This window comes from Salarias fasciatus, chromosome 7 (genome assembly GCF_902148845.1).
Source record: "Salarias fasciatus chromosome 7, fSalaFa1.1, whole genome shotgun sequence".
Taxonomy (NCBI): Eukaryota; Metazoa; Chordata; class Actinopteri; order Blenniiformes; family Blenniidae; genus Salarias; species Salarias fasciatus.
The window spans coordinates 13630820-13657017 of NC_043751.1; the positions used below are offsets into that span (position 1 = coordinate 13630820).

The 26198-nt window shown below is 44.3% G+C and overlaps 3 protein-coding genes across 6 annotated transcripts; 2 read left to right on the forward strand and 1 right to left on the reverse strand.

Moving 5' to 3' along the window:
* Positions 1-204: 204 nt before the first annotated feature.
* phrf1 (PHD and ring finger domains 1) lies at positions 205-13058 on the forward strand. The gene is made up of 19 exons (XM_030096408.1): positions 205-306; positions 906-1050; positions 1155-1298; positions 1583-1764; positions 1885-1968; positions 2064-2197; positions 2289-2380; positions 2527-2702; positions 3907-4039; positions 4678-4802; positions 4917-5110; positions 5401-5523; positions 5664-5818; positions 6036-7944; positions 8033-9195; positions 9308-9384; positions 10888-11037; positions 11123-11254; positions 11354-13058. Exons 2-19 carry the CDS (start codon positions 963-965, stop codon positions 11516-11518), a joined length of 5226 nt encoding a protein of 1741 aa, XP_029952268.1. The 5' UTR covers positions 205-306; positions 906-962; the 3' UTR covers positions 11519-13058.
* A 218-nt stretch (positions 13059-13276) lies between these two features.
* On the reverse strand, positions 13277-17614 carry irf7 (interferon regulatory factor 7). Of its 4 annotated transcripts, none has more exons than XM_030097132.1 (10): positions 17480-17614; positions 16615-16768; positions 16264-16435; positions 16088-16176; positions 15911-15962; positions 15678-15797; positions 15363-15565; positions 14555-14756; positions 14331-14446; positions 13277-14240 (listed from the first exon to the last, which is right to left on the reverse strand). In XM_030097132.1, exons 1-10 carry the CDS (start codon positions 17485-17487, stop codon positions 14028-14030), a joined length of 1329 nt encoding a protein of 442 aa, XP_029952992.1. In that variant the 5' UTR covers positions 17488-17614; the 3' UTR covers positions 13277-14027. The 4 variants fall into 4 exon arrangements, with proteins under 4 accessions (XP_029952992.1, XP_029952991.1, XP_029952989.1 ...); XM_030097131.1 differs by having other exon boundaries at positions 15678-15800; XM_030097129.1 differs by having other exon boundaries at positions 15363-15568; positions 15678-15800.
* Positions 17615-23143: 5529 nt separating this feature from the next.
* Positions 23144-24735, forward strand: ascl1b (achaete-scute family bHLH transcription factor 1b). The gene has a single exon (XM_030096347.1). It carries the CDS (start codon positions 23299-23301, stop codon positions 23902-23904), a length of 606 nt encoding a protein of 201 aa, XP_029952207.1. The 5' UTR covers positions 23144-23298; the 3' UTR covers positions 23905-24735.
* The last annotated feature ends 1463 nt before the right edge of the window (positions 24736-26198 follow it).

The window sequence follows — 26198 nt, forward strand, 5'->3', positions numbered from 1 at the left end:
CGTACTATTTTTCCCAGAAATTAACAGACTTACAAAGATTTGGCCACCATTTATTTGTAATTTCATCTTAAAACCAATTTTTCAATGTTTTGTACAGTTAAATCTAATGAATGAAACGCACGCCGACGTGTCTGTGGCGGCTCGCGGACTGCAGCGCGTGCTCTGCAAAAAGGGACACTGTCTCTTTAAAGGTCACGCGGGGGGGAGTGAGCTCGGCCTGTTCCGTCTGCAGCCAGCCGGCGGTGTCACTCAACAACGGTGGAGACTTCAAAATCACTCAAACATACCCCAACACTATTAAACAGGGTAGGTTTAATCGTTATTAAACGCCCGAATCGTATGCTATAGTCGTGTGAATTAAACGAGGAACGTGTGTTACTGTTACTCAGGCACTGACGGCTTCTTTAGAGGTGAAAACGAGCTAATTTTAGCGAGCCTGAGGCTAGCAAACACGCTGAACTGAAGCTAGCGTCATTTGTCAAAAAAGGACAGCATTACTGAACATTATCTTTTCTTAGCAGGCATTGTAAGTCTATTGTTGATGACTCAGTCTGTGAGCCTTTCTTATTTCACACCAGGAATCGGGAAAACAGTGGTTTGCAGCCATGTTCGGCTCTTTGTTTACATGTAGCTTTGCAGCAGTCTGTTAGCTATCAAGTGTGAGATAATTTGTCTTGTTTGCAGGCAGTGAAAGTGAAGGCACAGCATTGTGTTTATCGAGGTGGAAAGTGTGCAAACTTACTTTTCCTGCAGTAATCTCATGTGCTTTGTCATTGTAGATACTGTGTCCTTTAACCCACATGGCTGATGTCTGTTTTCTGTTTGTGGTGGACAACAGTGGATAGAAGTTACACCTCAAATTCTCCTGAAGAAGTAGTAATAATAATCCTGATTTGTCATCACAGTGTCATTGTGGATATAAGCTGCAAAGAGAATTTGAGGTTCTCTTCTGATGGTCAGCCATGGATGAAGATGACAGCCAGGATGAGCTGATCAATCGCAGCACATCTCACAGCAAAGGGAAAAGAGCCGCAGTGTGGGCCATCTCAGGTAGCTTGTTTCACATTGAGTAATAATCAGCTGAATAAATGAATGACTGCTGTTTCACAAAACTTCATTCAGTGCCATAAGAGAACTTAAATGTTTCCATGTAGATGACTCGGATGACTCTGAGGAGTCAGCGGAGGGAGAATCTGACAGTGAAGAAGAAGAAGAAGGGGAAGATCACGTGAATGGAGAAGATGACGAGGAGGAGGAAGAAGAAGAAGAGGAAGAAGAAGGGAATGAAGAGGAGGATGGTAAGAAGGGATCATGAATATCAGTTGATGTCGAATGTGGTTTCTGCATTGTTTTATTGATTTAAGTTCATATTCATGGATGTTAAGTACCAGTTCAATATATTATGCAGTTTTTTTCTTTTAGTTGCACTTAAGGATTTGATGTTTAGTTGAAGAAGAAAGGGTTTACTTCTGGGAAACAGATCCACAATGAGACAGTCTTTTTGCATGTTCTTTATGTCATACAGCAACCTCCAGTATTTTTGCGTATGTAAAGAATGGCTTTCACTCTCCTCCTTTGTCAGATGAGGAAGAGCTCGAGGATGGAGCTGTTGGAGGAACCTCAGCTGGCTTTGAAGTGTTGAGCTCAGATGAGGACTCGGACAAGTGTCCCATCTGCCTGAACTCGTTCACCAACCAGCCCGTTGCCACACCTGAGAGCTGTGAACACTACTTCTGTTTTGACTGCATCCTCGAATGGGCCAAGGTGGATCTGACTTTATTCACATATTTTTAAACAGATATAGTTTTTTTGCTCATTTGGTGTGCATGCATGCAGCCATTCAAGATGGGTTGAGCTGTACTGTTTTTGTTCTTCACCATATAGAACGCTAACTCGTGTCCTGTAGACCGCCTTGCCTTCAACAGCATATACCTAAGAAAATGTTATGGAGGGAAAGTGAAAAAAATGGTGAGTGTATTGATGAACTCATGAATAGTCAAATCATCATAATGCTAGGGTTCTCCTACTGTAATTACATTTTATCGTCTGGTTCCTTTACTCAGATAACAGTGCAAAAGCCTGTGAAGGAAGGTCAAGAGGAAACAGTGGATCTGACCCTGGAGCAGACAAACTGTGAGGTGTGCGGCGGCAGTGACCGAGAGGACCGTCTTTTGCTGTGCGATGGTTGTGATGCAGGGTGAGATAGATGCTGTTTAATTTTTATGAATGAGTGCACTTGTTGTCATTCTTTTAAGAGCTTGCTAATGCTTCGTCTTTGGTTTCTGTAGGTATCACATGGAGTGCCTCACACCGCCTCTTAACTCTGTTCCTGTAGAGGAATGGTTCTGTCCTGAGTGTCAAGCCAACAACCGTCACTTAAGTATGTGTTTTCCTACAAATTTAGATATTCAGCAAATATTTTTGACAAACTAAATCAAGATTGTAAACAAAAACAACAAAAATACCTCTTTTGTTTGTTTGCAATTGAAAGTTTGCAGCAATCGTAAGAATCTTTTCTCTGGTCAGATTTAGCAGAGGAGCTCAGTGACTCGGAGAGCCTGCCCTCTACCGCTCGTCCAGCCACCAGTAGATCCCAGCCCCGGGCTGCCGGTCCCACCAGGGCCATCGCCCGTACCCAGCAGAGTGAGAGAGTTCGAGCAAACGTCAACCGACACCGCATCACTCAGGCACGCTCATCGCAGGTTTGGCATGAGGCGTGATGCTTCTGTTATGGCTATTTGGTTCTCACTCACTCACTCACTCACTCACTCACTCACTCACTCACTCACTCACTCACACCCAGCTTATGTGCAATGTTGCATTTTACTGAAATGTTTCCTAACACTCAAAGTTTGTTGTGATAATAACTACTGTATTGATAAAACCAAGATTGATAACATTAATGTCTTAAAGGAATACTCCGAAGATTTTGGACCCACGCCCTATCCCGATCATTTACAGAGTTAGATAAGCTCATAAATACCTTTCTTGTGTCCGTTTGTCCAGCCGCGGGCTCCCAGCTGTTAGCATCGTAGTTAGCTTAGCTCAACTACGGCAGGTGAAGAGAAGGCAGAGCCAGACTGAGAAAGTGGACAAAATACTCCTTCCAGGGGATGGCGTATTAGCACGTGAAGTAAATCCGAATGGTTATAAAGCATTTTAAAAGACGTGTTATCTTTTCAATCCGTTAAAATGTTTTGTTCCACACAGACCTGCGCATGTGCAGTGCTCCGTAGAAGGATACACCGGAGCACAGCAGTAGAAGCATAGACTCAGCCGCTGTGCGCCTGGTATATCCTTCCGCAGCGCACTATGCTTGTGCAGGTCTGTGTGTATCAAAACGCTATTTTAAGGGATTGAAAAGAAAACACGTCTTTTAAAATGTTTTATAACCATTCGGATTTACTTTGCGTGCTAATACGCCGTCCCCTGGACCACTGGAAGGACTATTTTGTCCACTTTCTCAGTCTGGCTCTGTCTCCTCTTCACCTGCCGTAGTTGAGCTAAGCTAACTATGATGCTAACAGCTGTTAGCCAGGCACTGGACGAACGGACACAACAAAGGTATTTATGAGCTTATCTCACTTTGTAAATGATCGGGATAGGGCGTGGGTCCAAAATCTTCGTAGTATTCCTTTAAGTATGATTCTGAATGTGGGAAGAGAGGTGAACAGTCTTCATTGCTGAGCAGCCACACCTGTTGGGGCAGAATGCTGTGGGGCAGCATGCAACAGTGCCACATCATCTCTTTTGATACTACCGATTTTGGAAATGAAGATTTGCTTTTTAGATCCTGTGGCGAACAGAATGTTTTGTTCGGTAGCAGTGCATGTTGGAAAGTTGTGTTCGCAGAATCGAAGTTTCTACGTGCAGCTCACTGGGCTAATGCAAGCTCTCCCTCCTCAGTTGGCTCCCACATATCTGATCCAGTCAACCTGGCTGGATGAAACTATTAATGCTGTGGTGGCCGGCCTCAACACAGCGGTTTACGTGCGGGACTTCACTCCTCGGGTCCCGTCCGGCCGCAGACGCAAGTATGGTAAGAGACGACGCACTAAGTGGATCAGAAAGTGTCAAATTAGTGTTGTGTGAACATCAGTGCCTGCACACAGCGGGGCAAATTTCCAGCACCATTCAGACGCAAGGAGATTCAAAATGCTTTACAGGAAAACGAAAGAAAACAAGACAATCAACAATCTCAATCTAGGTTTTTCTTTATAGATGTTTTAGTGAACTCGGAGCTTAGATTTCTTCCACCTCGTTTCTGCTTGTCTGCTGTGAGCTTTTAGCAGTGTATCATTCCTCCAACCACAGACGACTCTGGCTCTGACTGGAGCGACGACATCAATGGTGTTTAATTAAAACTAGAGCTGAAGTTACTGTCAAGGTCATTGACACAAGCTGAGGGCAGGAATGTCGTGGGTGAGCGTCTGGGTAAAGGTCGCACGTGTTTTTATCAGTGAGACGTTTTCTTATCGACTCTGTTTTACGTCTGCTGAGACAGTGTGTGGAGTTACAGTGGGAGGATAAGTATAAAAAAATATATATATATATATATTTTTTTTAATATAAATATATATATTTATATAAAAATATATATATTTTTTTTTTTTTGGGGGGGGGGGCTAAAAAGTCAAGTGTTTCAGAAAGAACTGACTCCTAATTCTCATTAAACAGTTAAGCGAAGAAAGGTTAAGACTAAGGACACGTCTTCTGCTCAAGGTAAAAGAAGTAAATCAATGAACACAATGGTCAAGAGGAGGAAACGCAGAGTAAGAAGGACTAAGAGGAGGAAACAGAAGGTAAGCTCTGAGATTTAAACATTCACTCTATCAGTCACTGAAAACCAAGTTTTTTTGTTTTTTTTTTAGTTTTCACACTTCCCCCCCTTAAAAATCCACTGTTTTCCCCACTAGGTAGTTAAAAAGTCGAGCACTTCTCGAAGCCGCATTGCCAGTAACCTTGGCATTGTGAAGGATAAGAAGAGCTCCTCTCTTCCCACTGTGTACCGACCGTCAGAGCATACGCTGAGCAACATGCGTGTCGACATAGGAGCTGCATCCCTCTCAATCTACGGAGATCCTTTTGATCTGGATCCCTTTGCAGACCGGTAAGCCAGCTTCTCTGAGATCCTGAAACCCTTCTCATACCGATAAGTTTCAAAATGTCTCCTAATATACAGATTTTATTGATGCTTCGCAAGGCAAATGCATAATTATGAATTATGATTGATTGCATAGTTTCCAACATATTCAATGGCTTTCTTTATCGACTTCATCATTTTTTTGGAAAACATATTTTTCCACTGAAGTATTTTAAAATCTGAAATGATTTGGTTAAGAAAGCTCAATTTAAAATGGACTATTCAGTTTTTTTGTGTGACTATTGGGCTTTCACCAGTGAGGAGGATGGAGAACAGGCCCGCGTTACGTCGCTGCTGGAGGCCAAGAGACGAGGAATCTCTCGCTCAGCCCTTCGCTCCCACCAACCTGTGGCCCGACCGATCACTGCCAGCCTCTCCAGGTAACGGCCACTGAAACCCAAGAGTTTGATCCGTATTGGTACAAATATAAGACGGTCACTCTGATTAGAAAACCGCACATGCATGAAATATCCCCGAAACACTTGAGAACCCTCATTGAAGATTCTCTCTGGTATAACAGAAGGGATTTAGGTGTTCCCCAGTCAGGGGACGTTGTGGAGCCAGCTCCAGTGCCCGATCTGCTGGGCAGCATCCTCTCAGGACAGAGCATGCTCCTGATGGACAGCTCCGACGTCGTCATCAACCGAGACGGATCCCTCAAGGCTACAAAACCAGGTAGGTGTGTGTAAATATGTGTGTGTGAGAGAGATGGAGATGTTCAAGAAATGATTGTGACAGTTATGGGGAAACATGTAAAAAAAAAATTTTTTTTGTGACATCTTAGCTACGTAGTCAAATCCCACCAAGAGAAAGCCATCTTAGTATTAAGAAAAAAAAAAAAAAAAAAAGATTTATTCTAATTTCGTTTACAAATTTTGTTTATACCTTGCAGTGACGCCGTCCCCTTTACTGCCAGCCAGCAGAAGCAGCAGCAGCTCTGGAGATGCCGGCTCCCTCATCAGTCCAGTTTCCTCACCCAGCCTTGCAGAGAGCTCTTTGTCCCTCCACCACAGTGGAGCGCTCCCGGGACCCTCGAGTAGCGCTGTGAACAGAGATCTGACCCCGAGCTCGTCTCGCTCGCCGCCCTTTATGGCCTCCCCGCCCAGCCACACTCAGACAACTCCTCATGCGGATGTATCTCGAAGAAGGCACCCGGGTCTGCTGTCGCCTCATTCAGCCAGACCCGCCACCTCTGCTGCTCACTGGGGAAGCAATGGGGCTGGAGCCTCGAGAGAAATTTCCCCCCCGACCGTCCATCCCACCCCAGACTTCAGCACCAAGAGCAAAGGAACAGCTCAGTCACAATCTCAGTCTAAAAAGGCACCGACAAAGCCCATGTGGGTGGATGTGTCCGTGCTTCCAAGGATACCAAAAATAAAAAGAGACAATAGCAGTGAAGGCACCAGTCAGAGGGGCATTAGTGACAGGAGCGGCAGGGGAAATGGTAGCAATCCTTCTGCTGTCAGTAACGGGTATGGCGTGCACGAAGCGGGTACAAACAGCCTTTCTGGAGACAAAGGAAGGCAGCAGAGCGTCGACCAGCAGAGGAGCCGGGTTGATGGTCAGGCCCAGAGGAACAGGCCTGGTGGAGCAGGCTCGTCGTCCTCATCCTTCTCCAACTCGTTCTCTTCTGCGTCCTCCTCCACCGGCTACCCTGCCAGCCATTCGCGGCATCCCTCAGCTCCCTCGTCTTCATCCGCAGTGAGTTTCCGCATTAACTCCAGTGGGAACTCGTGGCATTCGAGGCGGCTCAGCAGTACGTCGTCCTCGGCCAGTGGAGACGCCAGACCGGGGCACTGCAGAGAAAAAGAAGACGAAGCCAAGAAGAGACAGTTGCGCAGAGATAAGCAAAAGCTGCTGGCATCGCGTACAGCCGTCGGCATGGAGCAAGAAAATATCTACGATCCCTTTAATCCCACTTTGTCAGATTCTAGCAGCTCAGGCAGTGAAGCCGAGAGCACCGACCCGGTTAGTTCGCAAAGCGCTTCACATGAGGGCCGACCTCCTGTATTTGGAAACCTGGAGGCCACAGTTAAAGAGGAAAACAGCAGAGAGATTAACACCGAAACTCAGCAGGTTGATGCATCACAGGAACAGTCAAGGACAACTCAGAGGACTGTACCAGAGGTCGACAGGCACTCGACGGGCGGGGTCAAAGTTAAAAAAGAGTCAACAATATTAAACATCAAGACAGAAAAACCAGCAGATGTACCTGACATTGAAATTAAGAAAGAACCTGGGTTAGATGAGGAAAAAGATTCTGAAAGGTGTGATGAGAGCGTAAATAGTTGTATAAATTCAGAGACGTTACTCAGTACGCCATCTGCTCATCACAGCCTGGATCTGGTAAAGACTGGAAGACGCGTTAAAAAGGACAGTGGTCAGAGCTCTGCAGCTCAAAACAGACCGGTTCCTGAACCGTTAGCCTCCAGCTCGGCAACCAGCAAAAAAACTCTAAAGGAAGAAATTAAATCAGATTCTACACCCACTTCAAAGTCCCTGTCAAGAGATTCACACCAAAGCAAGAGACCCCCCAAACCTCCGAAGGAACAGTGCTCCAGCAGTTCTGAGACAGACAGGAGCCGACGAGGGGATCGCCACGCCTCGGGACAGGCAGGCAGGAACAAAGAACGGGACAAGGACAAAGAAAGAAGTTCCAGGCGGTCGCCGCCTGGAGAGAGGAGGAGGGCGCGTTCAAGCAGCTCAGACAGCTCTCAGCCCGGTTCCCCTGACAGGGCGCGGAGAAAACGACGGCGGTCCCGTTCCCGATCCAAAGAGGACAACAGGAGGAGACGATCCAGGTAGAAATGGGACAGTTCACTGTACTTGCTTCTCACTCTGCAGTGTTTTCGTATTTGACTAAGCCTAATTCATTTTCTTGATTTTTAGGTCTGCTTCCAGCTCCAGCAGCAGAGAGCATTCACAGAGGAAGAAGCATAAACAACGCGGCAGGGACGATGAGCGTGAGAGAAGACGACCGTCAAAGGACAAGAGGCGCAGTCGTTCTCGCTCCAAATCTCAATCAAAGTCTCGCTCTCGATCCAGAAGCAGATCGAAATCAAAGGACCGGAATCGTTCTCGCTCAAGATCACGTTCCAGATCCAGGGAGAGGAGGAAAGAACAGGCCAGGCAACAAAATTCATCTCATTCTTCCAGAGACAAAGTGGAATCCCGTCCTAAAGACAAGAGAAGACCAAGATCTAGATCCACCTCAAGAGAGAGAAGGAAAAAGGAAGTGTCGTCCAAGAGCTCACAGAAGACTTCAGGGCCATCCGCATCATCCTCCAAAGACACGAAGCAGTCGCTTGAGAAGAAAAAAGTTAAAGACGTTACACGAAGCTCCGTTCAAGAGAAAAGAGTTTCTAAAGTTTATAAACAGGCGTCGCCTTCCTGTGCGTCTGCAGCTAAAGTCATGAAGGAGGAAAAAGACGTCACTGCGAGCCAAAGAGCAGATCTAGCAAAAGAAGTTAAGCCTGCAAAAGAAATTAAAAAAGAGAAGCTGCCATGTCTTGACATGTTTGAAGATTCTCCATCGATTAAACCAATCAAGAAAGAAGAACCTGACACGCCTCCTTTGACAGTTGACATCAATGAGGAAAACCATGAAGATACCCCCCAGAAGACTGAGTCTTGCGAACTGGCCGCATTGAAATGTGAGCCGGATACCTCAGAAATATGCCAATTACCCCCTGTAACATCGCCCTCTACAATGACTGCTCCTAAAACAGAATGCCAAGAAACACTTAGTGAGTCTGCTGCACAGTCGTCGAGCTCAACGACGCAACAAAACACTGCTGGATCTACTGTGCCTGTGAAACATGAAGCTCGACAACCGTCAGACTCAGACGAGGACTTCAACGTCGACGTGATGCTCGACAACCTGGATTACGTGAAGTCCGAACCCCCAGACGGAAGTGGGACGGCCCCCAAGCAGGAGAAAGAGGGACAGCCAGCGTCCACTTTAGCAGGAACAAAAACCAAGACTCAAGTAAAGCGGGTCACCTGGAACTTACAGGAGCCGGAGGGGCCTCAGCCAGAGAAATCTGCAAGCAGTAAGTGTTTCACAGCAACACTATGCTGTATTTTTCGGCCTCTGTATAGCCTCCTAAGAAATGCACTTGCTGTAAAGACGTTTGATTTTATTGATTTGCTTTTCTCACACAGAGCTGGCTCTGTACAAGCTGAAGCTGAAGCAAGAAGGAGCTCGCAGGCCGTTTTTGGCAGTGCAGACATCCGGTCAGGTAGGAGAGAGTCTTTTCTCAACACCGCAGTTATACACACTTGAGCCCAAATGATTAATACCCCAGGCAAATTTTAATTTAAAGTTAGTTTTACCACAATGATACCATGATACCATACTACAATGACTTACGAGAAGAATTCTTAGCTTTTATATACATTTTAACAAAAAAGGGGCGTGTCCAAAATGATTCATACCCCTTGAAAACTATGTGAAAATCTAAAGTTCTGAAACATTTTAAATAATACAAGCTGTACTAAAACATCTACATTATCCTGATTCATTAAGAGCAAATGGGCAAAAACAAACAGCTGCCGTTGGTTTGTGGACAGTCACAAGACAGAGGAGCTCGCTGAGGACCTGCAGCTGCACTTTGCGACAGTTTTTGTTCAAATGCAAATAAAGGCTGAGATTTTTTTCCTCACAATGATACTTCTTATACATCCACTTGTGTATTTTGGAAGAAGCCTTTTACATTTCTGGACAAAAAGAATTTCAAAGTAACTTCAATGCAAAGTTTGGCTGGGGTAGGAGTAGCATTGGGCTTCAGTATTTCAGAATGTGTAATGCTGAAAATGAGCAAAAGGTGGCAGCATTCAGTTGTAAGTGACTCTATGTGGTTCCATGTGAAGTCATGTGATTGAAACTAAAACTGATGCTGGATCGTTTTCTGAGTAAATGAAAGTGAAACCTCCTGCCTGAATCTGCTGAGTCCCTATTGAACACAATAATATAAGACAAAGTTCATGGGAAATTCTCAAAAGCTGTGAAGCTGTGTCTGATGAATATATTTTAAACATATTCATTCAGATATGATAATTACTTTTCTTTATCCACACGCTTTTGTTTAGACTGATGTGTTCTAACCATAATAGAGAAGGTTTTAAGGTTCACAGTTTTTCTATCTATCTATCTATCTATCTATCTATCTATCTATCTATAATTACAAGCACAATATATGATCAGCTGTCTTCCCCATTGTGTATCATTTAGATTAAATCATATTTTTAGCACAAAATATGTGAGTTATATCCCCAGAAGTCAGTGTCTGACACTCAAGGCTTCAAACAAGAAGAGACAACGGACAGAAACCCAAGTGTTTCCAGCTGCAGCAGGAGCAAAGAGTCAGAAGATACACAAACACACACACACACACACACACACACACACAGTTTTGGCTCAGTGATACACATACCGGTCTGGACCGGTTCTGTGGTATCTCTTAGCCCTGCTGTTGCATGGATACACATGAAGATTGACAACTTCTGACTCAGACACCCAAATACATAACTCATCTGCTAGAAGAGTTCCTGCCTCAGCAAGTTAAATGTATTTTAAGTTACTCTCCAGACCTCTTTTACATAAAGATTTACCTTTTTACTTTGATTAACCTCAGAGTTTTGAAATTACTGCATAAATAATAATATTACTGAAGTGTTCATCCTTCATCACGTTTTGGTTTTGTCGTATTGACAGATGCTTCATTCTCTGTACCTTTTCCCAGGGCGTCTCTGGAATAGCCGGGGATCCCTCCAGTAAAGGGGCTGCCGTCCCTCCCTCTACCTCTTCTCATTCTGACGGCCTGCATCCTGAAGCGCTGTCCACCTCGGGACAAACTGAGGGCGAAGACGGAGATCAGTCCAGGAAAGACAAGGTGGAGTCTGATTTATGTTTTAGTTTACATCTACTTTCCTTTCTGAGGAAATAAATATCATGACGTGTTGTTTCACTGATGTCGGCAGTATTTAAAGAAGCTCCACATGCTGGAGAGAGCTATAGAGGAGGTGAAACTGGCCATCAAGCCTTTCTACCAGAGAAGAGACATCAACAAGGACGAATACAAGGAGATTCTCCGCAAAGCTGTCCAGAAGGTGGGCTCTGAAGTTCTCATCAAACCAGAAACAGCTGTTCTCGATGACTCAGGCCTTTCTCATCGCCTGCCATACCTGTCTTGTTTTCTCCTTCACCAGGTTTGCCACAGCAAGAGCGGCGAGATCAACCCCGTCAAAGTGGGGAATCTGGTTAAGGCGTACGTGGACAAATACAAACACGCCAGGAAACATAGGAAAGAAGATGATTCAGGGAAGGCAGCAGAGGTCCAACCCGAGGCGATGCAAATCTCCGACAGCCCGTGACTAAGCAAGAAACTACAGGCAAGGACACCAACACTGTTCATTACGTTATGGTTCACACTACCTGCTGTATACAGTCGAGATCTGGTCCCAGTTTCAGGACAAAACACTTTGGATAACGTCAAGCTTCCTGTCTTAATGCAAACTTTTGGAAATTCTACACTGATAACTTGAACTGAACCGTCTGGTGTCTGTCGCTTGGACTGTCACTGCCAAGAACTGGGATTTTTGTGTGGTGCAGCTCCGACAGTGAGTGGGAGATAATGAGGCAGATCTCACACACACTCCCGTGGAGGGAGTAATCAGGTAGCGTTCTCCTTGGGCATATCCTCATGAGGCTGCTGGGTGATGTGAACTCTTGAGTTTTCTATGACTTTAGTTTCTTGTGTTGGATTGATTGGAGGGAAAATTGTATTTGTCAGTGACAGCACTCAGATAAAACATAATTTATCACATCAAGGAAAGACACTGTTATGCAATTTTTTGTAGGAATTTATTAGTATAATTCTGAATAATTTTAGATTGCCCTGTAAATAATATAGATTTGATATATCCAAGTGTATGTTCCTTTTATCTGTGCTGCCTGTAATGAATGAATGAATGAATGACATAAATGTTTGTAGTTCAAAATTGCAGGCCTATGTTTTGTTTTTTAAAGCCTGTGTGTCGTGTCTTCAAAAAATCTAATACGTTCGTCTTATGAGCAGATCTAGTCCAGCATACTACAGGAGGAGTTCGGTTCGGTGTATTCAACTGGAACATCAAGTCTCTGTTCTAAAATAACTAATGTTGTTTTTTAATCTGTGTTTTTCCCCAATCGTTTACAACAGCTTACAGCACTGAGCTTTAAAAAAAAGCCTAGAAATTAAGTTTTTGTGCCAAAGGAGTAAACCTGATAGTTAAATAAATCAGACAAAAGTATCTTTGGGAAGAATGAGGTTTTATCATGATGAAGTAGGGAATGCAGATTATACCTCCGAGTAACAGATTTTAATCCAGGCTTTGTCTATTCTATCTTTCATGACCTTACAAGGATGTTGATGTCTAGATTATTATAAATTAAGTTGCGTTTTCATCTTCATCTCATAACATTGTGACTTAATGAAGTCTGTCAGTTGGAAATATGTGTCATAATCCGCAGCATCTCCACTGGAGCAGCGCTGAAAGTAAATACACGCCTAAAACCAGGAAAGATTTATGTCTTCCTAACTGATCACAACTTAGACTGTCTTGAGCTGAGTCGGTCAGAAATGTTCAAGAAAAATTAAATGCTGGCTGTCGGCCTGTTGGTTGCCTGCACTGGTTCGTTTCTGCTCTAAAGGTTTATTTGGGTGATTGGACTCGACCAGTACTTTGCCGCCATGTTTAATCGGGCTTAATAAAGCCGAGGACTTTGGGTGGACGATCTGAACAAAGGAATAGGTGGTCACTGCTGACGTGATCTGAATGTATGTGAATGTGCTTTTTCTGTATTTACTTGATCAAAGCGGTCAGGTGTTTCTAAGAGGGAAAACAAATAATAATAAATGACTTGTGATTAAAAGGGTGGAAGCAGTGTCTCGTTTGTTGATGACATTTTCTTGCCCATATCTATTGTAAATATTCAGTTTTCTCTTTTCATTCTAAATCTAAATTGTGTTTTGTTTTCATATATTTAATTTTATTGAAGAAATTCTTACTCTCACAAGACATGGAGAACTGTAAATCGTCTGAGATGGGATTTCTCAGTCAGTTTCAATAAACACACACTACTTGGGGTTATTATTCTGACAGTGACAATTTATTCAGTATGAAAAGTGCAAGACGTTCAACAGAGTATGAAAACGCTGTCAAAAGTGCCAACCTGTATTCACCACACAAACATTGCAATTCTGCCTTTTTCAAGTTTCTCCTCCATGCGACCAGTAAGATAAAAACCTGTTAGAAAGAGCTGTTTAGTTTCATTTCAGTGTACATGCATTTGTCTGCTGAATAGCAACAAATGGAAAAAAATATATATTTACAGTAATCATAGCTGGATTTCATAAGGAGTGCAGTACATGGGTCAATAATGGCAACGTTTCCTCTTCGCCCTCAAATATAAAGCAGGATTTAAAGTGACCTTTATGCACAATTAAACTTATTTCTGGACTTTTCTTTTTTCCTCCCTTATTTGTATGTTACCTAACAATAAATAAGGCCGATTTCACAACTGAACAAAAACATTCTGACTTGCATGTAACATTTTGAAGTTAACAGCATTGATTATATTCAGCTTCAGGAGCTTCCCCACATAGTGACCAGCGCTAGCTTTGAAACGGAGCTCAGAGACTTTAAAAGCAATTAACTGAATGTAAGCGTGCTTCTGTAGTGATATAAATCTCAGTTTGAGAATAACGTGGAAAAAAACAAAAGAGGAAGTTCTAGCTTTGAGGTTTTTCCCCAGCAAATCAACACCGGCTTACAGCTACTTTCTGTTCTTTCTTGACAGTAAGAGCCGATTCACTGTAAGGTCACTGCGATGACTATAACATTACATGGTCTGCATCATCATGATGTGGTGTGCGATTCCATTGCTAGTTGGTGAAGTTGGCGGCTCCTCTGCTGACGGCGGTCCAAACACAGAGCTGATCAGATCCATGAGGCTGTTGTGTGAGGTCTGTAAGCTGACGTTGGCACTGTGGAGGGATGAAGCTCCACCCATCTGCGCCATCTCATGAAGATACCGACAGAGCAGGGGGACCACCTGCAGAGGGGGGAGTGGGAGAGACGCTTTGTAACATTGAAACGAACAAAAAAAATAAATAGAACAAAGCTGAGGTTAAAGGAGTGTTACCTTCACCACAATAAGCTTCTTCTCCAAAGGTTTTCCATCAGGAAACTTCTCTCCAAAGCACATGTTGATGGTGTACTCGGGAGATCTTCCGCTGTGCTCCGTGAACTGCTTCAGCTCTGAAATACACACACAACTGATTTCCGCACAGAGCTAATACTGATGTAGCATAACGGGTGACGGCAATATAATATAATAAAATAAAGGAGCATGGAAGCCACACCTACCATGCACAAACTTTTTGAAGTCCAGGAGCGGCACCTTTATGCTTTGAGGCAGCTTCGCTGGCTGTGGATGGGCCACGTTGGGGTCACTGGTGCTGGCAAACACGTGGCACTTGTCGTGCCTGGTGGCATAAATGCCACACTCTTTTACTTCAAGGAGAAGGCCTCTCTGGATGCTGTTGAGCAAACGGCTGGTGTAGTCAATCTGCAGCAAAGAGGTTGTGGTTAGAAAACCCCTCAAAATCCAACTGGGATGTAATCTTGTAGCAGTGCTGAATTGATCACTATCGAGTTTAAAACTAGCTTTTTCATGAATGGGCAAAATTGTTTCGGTAAAAAAATGTTTATAATAAAGCTGATCAGCTTTTCATTTTCCTTTGCAGGTGCAAACATTGTACTTTCCTCCATGTTTACATTGTCCTTGACAGTGAAATCAGCAGCCACGCCTGCTGGCAAACCTCATCGCACAACGGCTTGGTCCAAACATAAGATGAATAAATTGCTTTGACTCTGTCTTTAATCCAGGTCTGATTATCCCGTTCATACATTGATTTACCTTTGTTTGTGTTGGAGTTAATGGCGAATGGCACCATTCTTTGAGGTGCATTATTGCCAAAGCTGTGACTATTTCGTATCACTTCTTTCTCTTCAGGTCAATGGTAGGTGGAACAGCGCCTGACCGTGACCCAAAGCCCCCTGCACCGCTCTAAATTCTCTTAATGAGGCCCATCTCATTAATTAATAACTTCTTAAGCTCCAGTACTTCTCCCATCAGGGAAACTGTCCTCTGCAGATGCTCCCTTTTCCTAACCTGTTTGTGATCGATGAGCCCGTCTGGGGAGGGGAAGCAGAGAGCATGTGCATTCAGCCCAGGGACTTCGCAGCCATAGTGGAGCTGGAGACGGACGGCACTCAGTGTTTGTTTAAGCATTTCCTTTTTTCTGTAGTGGATTGAGATCTCCAGGTCATAGATGCTCGGCTGATGAGGTGAACTGGGGACTGGCCCTGGAGCCACTGCTGAAAGCAAACATTCAGAACATCACACGTGAGATCCATTATTTCCAGAGATTCATTTGCATGTGTTTGTTCTAAAGTTTTTCATTTTATTTCATCTGGTTGTACACACCCTCGTAATTTGCCGGCTGCTGTGGTAAAAACTGCGGGTGGTTCTCTGCAGCAGCAGGATAGCCTCCAACTACAACAACTGGATCTGGCTGCATGTAGTTTTCTATCCACGGCTGCTGCTCTGCTTGTTGGCACAAATCAAATGAAACCACACTTACTCATTCATATCAAACACTAAGTCATAAATAAAGAGAAAAAAAAATCATTGGCGTTTATGACATTATTGCTCTGTACCTGTTGGCTGGAAATCAAGATCCAGAGCCATAAAGTTGTTGAGCAGATCACACTGTTTACAAAGAAAGAGAAATGAAAACTAAACAGGCTTGAGAAGGCAGCAAACATCATAAAGCAACTCTCTGCAGCAATAAACCAATTACTACAAGTGAAAATACATTCCGGGGAATGCCATACCTCACTTCCTGAGGGGAAGTACGTAGTAGGAGAAAGAAAGAGAGCTGGGTCTTCCTGGGATTCCTGAGTCGGCAGAGTTTCATAGTTGTCTGCACACAAATAAAACAGATCAGTAGAGTTTGTGTTTGCACATACTCCATGCTGGAAGAGCTGGTTTAAAGAGACAATCAACTCACATCTAGTGTTGATGATCTCATATATTTTGTGAGGGTCCTCCGAGTTCTTGGAGTTATCTTCTATCATTTTGAACTGCTGGTTGAGGGTGTTCAGAGCACAGCGGAAGTTGGTTTTCCACCTGGCTTTGTCATTGGGGAACTCATTAATCTTTCCACTTGCTATGGCCCAGGCCTGTGAACCAAACACAAAAACATAAACAAAATCATTTGTGTAAAAGCAACTTTTATCTTGCAGACATGAATGTTTCTACTACGTCACACTTACGAGGAGGAAGGTAGCCAGTAAAGTTTGCTCACATTGCACCTGATCACAGCAGTGCTGTGAAGAGTTAGAAGGGCCACCAGACTTACCCGGAATATTCCACTGTCCTCGTCGTTGCAGTCCTTCCTGGAGAGGTGCTTCCACGGGACTCTGAACTTGTTTTGGGCCACATAATGCAGGCCGGGATATTGGCCTGTACCCACTTGCTCTATGAGCCAAGTGGCAAACTGAGGTTTCTGCTGGCTGTGAGGAAACAAGACAGATCAGTTGCTCTACTATGAAACAAAGGGAAGTTTCACAAGAGGAAGGAGGGGAAACACATGGCCACAAGGCAACTGCTGTTACAAAAAGTTAAACTGGCTAATTACTCATGTTACATTGTGTATGGCTTCAACAGTCATGTACTGGTAAATGGAACACCTTTCTAAACAGATTCCTTAGTAAAGTTGTACACTCTTGTTGCTACATCTATTAGATTTTTTTTAAGACTATTGTTTTTTTTTTATCGAACATGGTGTCATCATTCATACTGAATGCATGCATCAGGATGATGATCAGGTTAAATAAAGGCAGAAACAGCATCTTTTTCAAAACTTTTTCATCATCTATTCAGTCAATTTCATCTGTATAGCACAGTTAGTAAAGCAGCTCAGTCAATAAACTAGAAGGAATGCTGAAATTACTAGATATGACAACTTGCCCGAGAAAGGGTTAAAGTATTTAATGGGAAACGAAAGCACTATTGGCATACACAACAGTATAACGATCAAGAACCTTAATAGCTGGTAGATCTCATCCAAAAATTACCATAATTGGTTTAAAAGATGACAAAATCCATGTAATGTGTAGAAAGATGTAAGGATCTAACAGTAAAAAGTTTCAGAGAAAAAAAAATCCGATTACCTCCAGTTTGATAAAGCAAGGACAACAGCAGACAGCTGGTTCTCTGCCTACCTTTGCATTTCAGAGCGCGTGTCCAGCCGCCGCGGAGCTTCAGGTCTGGCTTTCACTGAGCGACTTCAGCATTTAATTGAAGACACCCGTGACGTCATGTGCGGTTTCGTCATCCCTCCTCCTGTGGGAGGGCGCGCGCGCGTCCTCGAGACCGCCGCGGGACGCGCGACGGTGATACTCGGACATGAAGGAGGGCGCTAACCCCAACCCAGTCGGAGGAGGAGGAGGAGAGACGCCTTCTGAAAGACCGACCGGAAAGAGGGGGCGGCCGAAACACGGACCAGGAAACCAGAGCGGGGAGGGAGAGGCGAGAAAATGAAAGTTACGTGCTTGTTTCAATCTCTTCTCTTGCATCACCACAACAAGTTTTATTCCCCCTTTTCTTCTTCGCCCTTTGGATTTGCCCTTCTCTGTCGTTCATTAGGTGAAAATGTATGTTGTCTTTTGTATTCAGTTTCAGAAAAGACAAAGCAGATAAATGACAACAATCTACTAGAAATATAAATAGCAATTTTAGCTGTTTTGTTCTTTATTCAAGCTTCTCTGGCACAAAACCAACAATGTGCACTGTCCCTTAACATCCTGGAGTACCCACACAAAAACAGCACACAGGGGGAACATGCAAACTCCACACAGAAAGGCCCAAACTCAAGATGTGCTCGTTTTTAGATGTGAGCGCTCACCCAACTATACAGGTTGCAACAAATGTTGTAACAAATCAGTGATAGTGTCACAATATAAACTGAAACCTGAATAGATACCAAAGATTCTACTGTTTGATTAGAGAACCATCCCGACCTGTCTTGCACGTGTTTTAAGTAAATATTTCTCAGAAGGACTGCAGATAAGCGATGTTATGGGCGCTTTACAGTTAAGGCACTACTTTGGCCGCCTACAGATGTCACGGTCAGCTCTCAGCTGTCAGTAAGTGTTGTTTGTTCTCATGTGGGTGCTGGTTGGAGCTACTCAGCCTGACCAATCTAAAGTGGAATGTTCTTTTTAACTAAAACCACCTGGCCCGTTCAACATTTCAACTTTATTCAGGTCATGTAAATTACAGTAACCACTGAGGCTTGTTTACTTGATCACATCATATTACACAGAGCTTTGTGATAGGCCACAGAATCAGTTTTACTCACCATGTCACGCGATTACAACACATCCAGCATTGAGCAGGACAAAAACAATAGATGACGAAACAATTACAGTAAGACAGAAACAACAGGTTTATCTACACTTAAGACAAAATATCCCAAATATAAAAAGCTCTCACCCATGGGGTGCCACATTAGGCAGGGCAAGCTCTGCTTTTAACTAAAGAGACCGCAGCTAAAGTCTCTGTAATGCTTTCTTGCAGCTCGCTCTCTGCTGTAGGTGAACTGTTTTGGGCTAATCTCATGTTGGCTTATAGTTTTGTCCCTCATTTTTTCATGTATATGTTTTAAGGGATATTTAACTGCCCTGTGCTAAACTGTGGTGTCATTCAACTCCTGGCTCCCTTTGGAGTTCACAAACAACTTGGACCCAGACCAGTTCACACTTTCTAATGTTATATTGCCTCAGTTATGGAGGTTAAAAACAAACAAACTCACAAACGGTGCAAGAAAGTGCCATATCTTTGACCCCAATTATTTTTGTGACATTAACCTAATTTCAGTTCTTCTCTTTTTCTTTCAACATGCTAATTTATAATCGTAACGTTTCAGCTGAGTGCTCTCACTTCAGATGTCTTAAAGTCTTGGTTAGGGTTTAGTGAGCATGTTATGTGGTTCAGACATGCACATACACACTCATAATCGTTTGCTTGTTGAAGCATATTTGCACATATGGAGATATTTTGTGCTGAACTGTCTGACCAGACTGGCTGTAAAAACCATCAGGGATACCTGGTTGACGTAGGCACCTGCCAGGCTTAAGTAGTCTTTCTAAATCACCTTTGACCATGTCTTGGCCTGGAGAGGCACCTTCCCTCCGCAACCATAACTTGATGGAACAAGCAGAGACACTGATTTTGTTACATTAACAAAATGTCTCTTGAGTTATACACTGACTTTTTTTTTATTGTCCAAAATTCTTTAAAAGGTGGTTCTGGGTCAGACTCCTGTATTTTCTGTTGAAATGCCCCATATTGGTGACAGAAGTTAGTTTCAACTGAGACATCAGAGGAGAGGGGCTCCACCTGTACTTACTTAATGTACAAAAATGCATATTAATATCAGTGCTGTACTCTAAAATAGCACCTGACAAAAACCCCCAGTTCCAGTGAATGGAGGTACTTGAATCCACTAGTAGACGTTCAGCGTTGAGTAATGATATGTGGTTCTCTCCTGTTTCGTGACACTTTCAAAGTGAGAGGCCTGCAGGTGTGAACTTGTCATGTGTCTGAATGAAAAAGACTATTAATAATCTGGCACTTGTCGAGAGTGTGGCGATATTGTGGCGACAGCATGCATTTTTGTCTGCGTTCTGAAAAACCGCTACTCAGTTCTGCTACTTCATCCAAACAAGGGATCATTTCCTTTTTCCTGTGTCAGAGATTCAAAGCTTCACTGTGCAGATAAGAACATCTCCAAAATTGTATTTTCATGTCCTTCTTATTTGCCTGTCTACCCTTTTACCCACAGTCACAGTATAAAAGTTCAGGCTCCATCAGTGTGATTGTTGAATATCACAAAACATACTTCTGTCTATACTTCCTGAGACTTTCTGTGTCTGACCACCGACTGCTTACAAGAGTTTGGGGCCATTGAGGGACTGTGGCTCACAGAATGGCAGAGTCCAGTTTATGTGTGAGGAATAGGGAAGTGATGCACGCGCTGACGGAGCACTTCCCTTTTCTGGATCAGTGGAATAGAGCACAGCGCTTATCCCTGGCCCTTGAAGGAAAGAGCAATGCATGTCAGCAACATCTGAGGAAGGATCTTTCCTGGTTATTGAGAGACCACACAGAAAGTTCATATCCTGTTTTAGAACGCTGTTCGGAACAGCTGATAATTCCTGTTTGTGGAATAACTCATGTTGAGTTTGTCAGCACAGACGCACATGCTTGTTTCTCTTCCTGGTCCTGAAAATAACTTCAGGCAAGGTTTTCTCCTGGTGTTCTCATTTAGTTCTAGATTCTCCCTCTCATTTGTGTCTCGTTTTATGTTGCTATTTTTATCTCTCCAATTTCTCAGACAAACACGCCCAGTAACTGATAGTCATAAACTATGCACGCGCTGTTGTTGTCATGCATTTTTCTTACCTTCTATAATTGTGCTGTTTTGCCGGGGGGAGGGGGGGGGGGGGGGGGGGGGGGGGGGGCGTTGAAAGAAAACTTGGATTGCTCGGAAATGAGCCACACCCTCACCTGTGAGCAAGAGTTCACTGGGACTCTTCCTAAACTTGTACATTGGGACGCTTGTTTTCCTACCTTGCAATGAGACTGTGATGTACCATTTATATCTCATAGATTAGATTTGCTTTTTGAATATTATTCAAACTACATATGTTCTCACCCTATTGCAGATGTATTGAACTGATCGCTCAGATCTGAAAGTGTTTATGACATTCATTTTCGCATGATATCTTACAGCTTTCGTTATTTAAAAAAAGTATTGCACAATATTTCCAGCAACTCCAGTCAATAAACCAGGGTGTCGAGGCTGAGTTATCAAGAGTGAATAACTCATTAAAACATATGATCTACTTTCGATCTGTGTGCATTGTCTCTGCTGCAGTTTTTATTTAGCGGCCTCTACTGTTGACCTGACTAGAAAGCAAGGTAAAGGGCACGTCTAAAGTGAGGCTGAAAGTGGAGATTGCCATTCAATCAGGAACCTGGACAGATCATTGAAACAGATGAAATGACCCAAAAGAAAAACAATCATCACATTCATGCCTCAGCTATTATACATGAGTATGTGAGTGCTGAACATCAGTGTTATGACAAAGTCACACTTGGTAACACTGAATGTAAAAAGAACTGATCTGAAGATATTACATCAAAACAAAACCCTGGGGGAGAAAGTGAGGCTTGGTAACTTTCTCCAGTCTGCCCAGGGGAGATTGGGTTTTTATAGATCATGATTGAATTTTTTTTTATTAATGTGAAAGTGAACAAAATCACAATTTCAGTAAAATAAAATGTTGTATTTTTGCTGATATTTCTTGTTAAGGTATACTAAGTACTGAATCCCAACGATCTAATAAGTTCTCTGCCAAGAAAACCTGTTATGATTTACTACATCTGAGATATGAGTCATAGAAGTTGTAGTATCATTGTGGACCTGATGGCAATAGATACTTAGTCAACGCAAAACAAAGTAGGATTGGTATGATTATAAAAGGTTTGGAGTGGGAATTGTGAGTTCATTCTTTCATTCTTAAACCCTACCTAAGTTACACCTCTCTCAGAGGGATTTTAATAACTGTCATTAACTCAGTGTGGTTGAAAGTATGGTTCGCATTGAATACCTGAGGCTGAGAGTGAAAACTAAATAAAAAACTTCTCTAGTTGTTTGATTTGTTGTCATGCTTGAGGTAAGATTTAACAGTGGACAATGAAATGTATAGAATTTTCATGTCGAGTCGTAGGGTGTAACTGCTCTTCTCTGCCACCAGAGGTCGCAAGTGCACTGTGTTGCTCATCTGCACGGCAGTGTTTATGCTTCTCCATGCTGACTTCTCACTGCAAGAGTTTGATAGAAACATTTACGTTTACGTCCACACACCGCATTGTCGATATTTCTAGCAGGACGGAAAGTGTATTAACTTTAATGTAACTTCAGTGTGGTTTGACCGAAAGGCCGCGAAATGCAGTGAAGGACACTGTTCTCCACTGTCCAGTCAGATGTGGTGCTGAAACTGCGCGTCCATGCACCCTTGTTTATTCCTGTCTGGAATGCGGCCCCCGCGTGCGTAAAAGTAGGCTACAAGTAACTCAATCCCTTTGCATCCATCCAGATCATAAATGCTACTTTTCAGATACTTTGTCCAAAGTTTAGGGGAAAGCATCTGGTGCCGTGTTGAAGCAGTAACACGCTGGCATGCGCTTTAGTGCGCCTGCACTCAGTAAATATGACGTTTACTCCGCACGACTCGCGTCTCTGCGCGAGTTTTATAATTGCCAATTATTGTGCTCAGAGACACGCTTGCAATTTATTTTGCTCTGTAAAGCTGTAGCCTGGATACAGCTGAGAGCGTCCTTGGTATTTGTGATTGTAAAGAGCTGGAGGAGAAAGATGGCCGAGGGGGGAAGACTGATAATTTGAAGACTTGCCAGGGGTACATTGTCAAATTCAAAAGGCATTTCAAAGAACCAAACCATTCACTTTTTCATTCTCTCTTCGTTTTTTTTCTTCTTCTCTCTGTCTTTTTTTTCTCCCTTTCTTTCTTTTCGCACGGTTGCAGGCCGTTTGAATCCACCAATAGGCCTTCAAGTTAGAGACATTGGCATGTAAATGAGCCCAGCGCGTGCTCCCGGCGCAGTGAAAGCTCGGGATTGTTTATTGAGCTCCCGGAGCCACGCGCCTGGCCCGGGGGAGTCGGCGTGCAGAAGAATCACACAGCGGGGGCGGGGCCTCGCGACGAAGCGTGCGTCTCCAAAAAGGGGTGGGTGGGGTGTGTGTCGGGGCGCGTGTTGAAAAAGAGGAGTGCTGCCAAAGTTTGGGTCAGATCGGCTCGTGGAGTAAGCAGTCAAGAGAGACTTGGACTAGAGTTAGCCACACGGTCCCCCACGCGAAGGACACGAGAGCTGTGCACTGCCAAACCCCTTTCCTCGCGCGTCCTCCTCCTCTTCTCCCACTCTTCTGCATCCGTCAGGGAGAACTGACAGCGAGATGGAAACGACCACCGTCACCACCACGCAGACTGCTTTCAGCTTCGGACGCGCCACCATCAGCCTGCACGCGCCGGCCCAGGACTGCGCGGTGCCCCCCGCGCACCCCAACGGCGGCGGCGCCGCCTCCGCCTTCCAGAGCAAGACCAAGGTGCTGAAGAGACAGCGCTCCAGCTCGCCGGAGCTCCTACGCTGCAAGCGGCGTCTGAGCTTCAACGGGCTGGGTTACTCCATCCCGCAGCAGCAGCCGGTGGCCGTGGCCAGGAGGAACGAGCGAGAGAGGAACCGGGTCAAGCAGGTCAACATGGGCTTCCAGACGCTGCGCCAGCACGTGCCGAACGGCGCCGCCAACAAGAAAATGAGCAAAGTGGAGACCCTGAGGTCTGCGGTGGAGTACATCAGGGCTTTACAACAACTTCTTGACGAGCACGACGCGGTGTCGGCCGCTTTTCAGTGCGGTCTGCCGTCTCCGACTCTCTCCAACAGCTACTCCGCCGACCCGGAGTCACCTCACTCCACCTACTCGTCAGATGAAGGCGGCTATGAGCCTCTGAGCTCCGAGGAGCAGGAGCTGCTGGACTTCACGACCTGGTTTGACAGGTACTGAGGCTGTCAGCATCCAGCCCACACAGCAGCGCCTGTGCGTAAAAGCGACTCTCGTCCCTGAGAAATGCTGACAAAGACTTGATAAAGGCGTCAGATCAGTCTTGCCCTCCGTGGTTGGAAGTGATTTGTTGCCTCCCTCCCTCACGCGGGCTGCTTCTGCAGGAGCAAAGCAATAGAGAGAGAGAGAGAGAGAGAGAGAGAGAGAGAGAGAGAGAGAGAGAAAGAGAGAGAGAGAAGGGGACGTCTCATTTCGTCGCATCGAAGTCCTCAGAAGTAGGAGGGTGTTGGACTCTGACACGTTGAAGCGTGGAAGTAACGAACTGTTTATGTTGTGTTTGAATAAGTGCAATTAATAGGTGACACACCGGTGCTGCAGCTCCACCGGATCCGTTTGATGGTGAGAGTCCCATCAGACCACCAGGACTGCCCTCCTCAGCTGTCATGGGAGACACAACAGAGATGATGCGTCAACAGACTTTTTTTTGTGCGTGATGTACATTTCTTCATAACAAAACTGTATCATAAAAGGGACTGTTTTAACACGAAGACATATTTTTGTACACCGAGTCAAACAAATGTTGTTGAACAACGTCCACTGCCATGTCCGTGACAGTGTTTTGATAACTGTCAGCCAGGCAGTGACTTGACTTTTTCTGAGTTGTATGACTGAACAGCAATATCGAGGCTACCTGTGACAGATTGTAGTTTTTTAATAGGTGGTAAGGAGACATTTAATATTTTATGCACTTGTTCTCAACTTCCCGTAGCCTAAAATGTACATATTTGATTTTAACAGATATATTTTGTGTAAAACGAGTTTTATAAATAAAGATGAATCTATTTATATTACATGGATTTGCAGTGGCTTGTCTTTCCTGCGACTATTACGTATACAAACAGTGTGTGTGTGTGTGTGTGTGTGTGTGTGTGTGTGTGTGTGTGTGTGTGTGTGTGTGTTATTGCTGGCGGTAATTGAGCAAACCAGGGAGCTTCTCTTGTGTTCAAAGCCCCTTCATGACCTTTTCCCGACTTGGTTGGTGCAAAAGGGAGAAAATTGCGCAGCTGGGTGAGCGCTCAATAACAATTATAGACGTGCACCTTCCACTGCGCTTTGTCCACATTCAGGGTGGGGAGATTAATATTACGTTTCATGCATTGCATTGTTTCTTTTGCATACTCTGCTTTTACCCAATAGCCCGGAGTGCCTGGAGCGGAGGGACGGGGAGGAGGGCCGCAGGGCGGGTAATTCACCTCACTCAAAGGGTATAGACACTTTGAAATACAGCCTGGGGAAAGTCAGCTAGACAATGAGACGGGTCAGAATTCTCATTGCCCGATTGAGATCAATCTAAATAAAACCTGGGGTTGTAGACTAGTTGTATCCCCGACTGTGTTTTTCATGGCGCACACAGGCCAATCAAAAAGCCCATCTCCTGCGAAATGGGGAGCACAACGCCCCATTGTGAGCACCATTGTGTGCGCCTTTGCGCCTCATTATGCGAATTATGGAAGATCTTCCATTGTAAATAAACACTAATGCCAAATTCAGCGAGGCAGAACGAGGAGTAACGAGTTTAATTTCACCTGGTGCTCTCTCTGGAACCGGAAAATTACAAACAAGAGAGGCTGATTGAAACTGCCTATAGCAGTGTATTATAGTATGTTCAGAAATTACAAGGCATGCAATATCACAACAAAAAGAAAACTGTTTGGAAGGCTCTGGCTGAACAAAACTATATAATACTTGTATTACTCTATTTCAACAAAAAGCAACAGGCGCCACAATATAAGATGCGTCTGAGATTGCGCGTCTCACTCTCTCTCCCTCTCTCTCTCTCTCTCACTCACACACACACACACACACACACACACACACACACACACACACACACACACACACACACAAATCTGCAGGTGTGAGCCACGTGCCTGCACTGGGTGACAAAGGCTCCGACGCTCCCATTGGTTAATGGCTCGCGTATGCAGCGCTGTCCAGAGAAGCAGTGACAAAATCAAACAAGTGATAAATGACATTAATTACGCTCTGCATTATAACCCCCGACGTCACAAAAGACTCGAAAAGACAAATCAATGTTAGGCGCAAAATACCCCGCTGCTCCATTATTATTCGTCTGAAATGCTGTTTCCAATGTCCTTCAGTGTCAGGCAGAGGCCAGGGCGCAAAGTGAAAATAAGCGCTTGTCTCTTGTCCTCCTAAGATGGATATGCAATTTTCTCCTCGGCCATATAGGGGGGAGCAGGGGCATAAATAGATTTATTCATGTCATTTTGTCC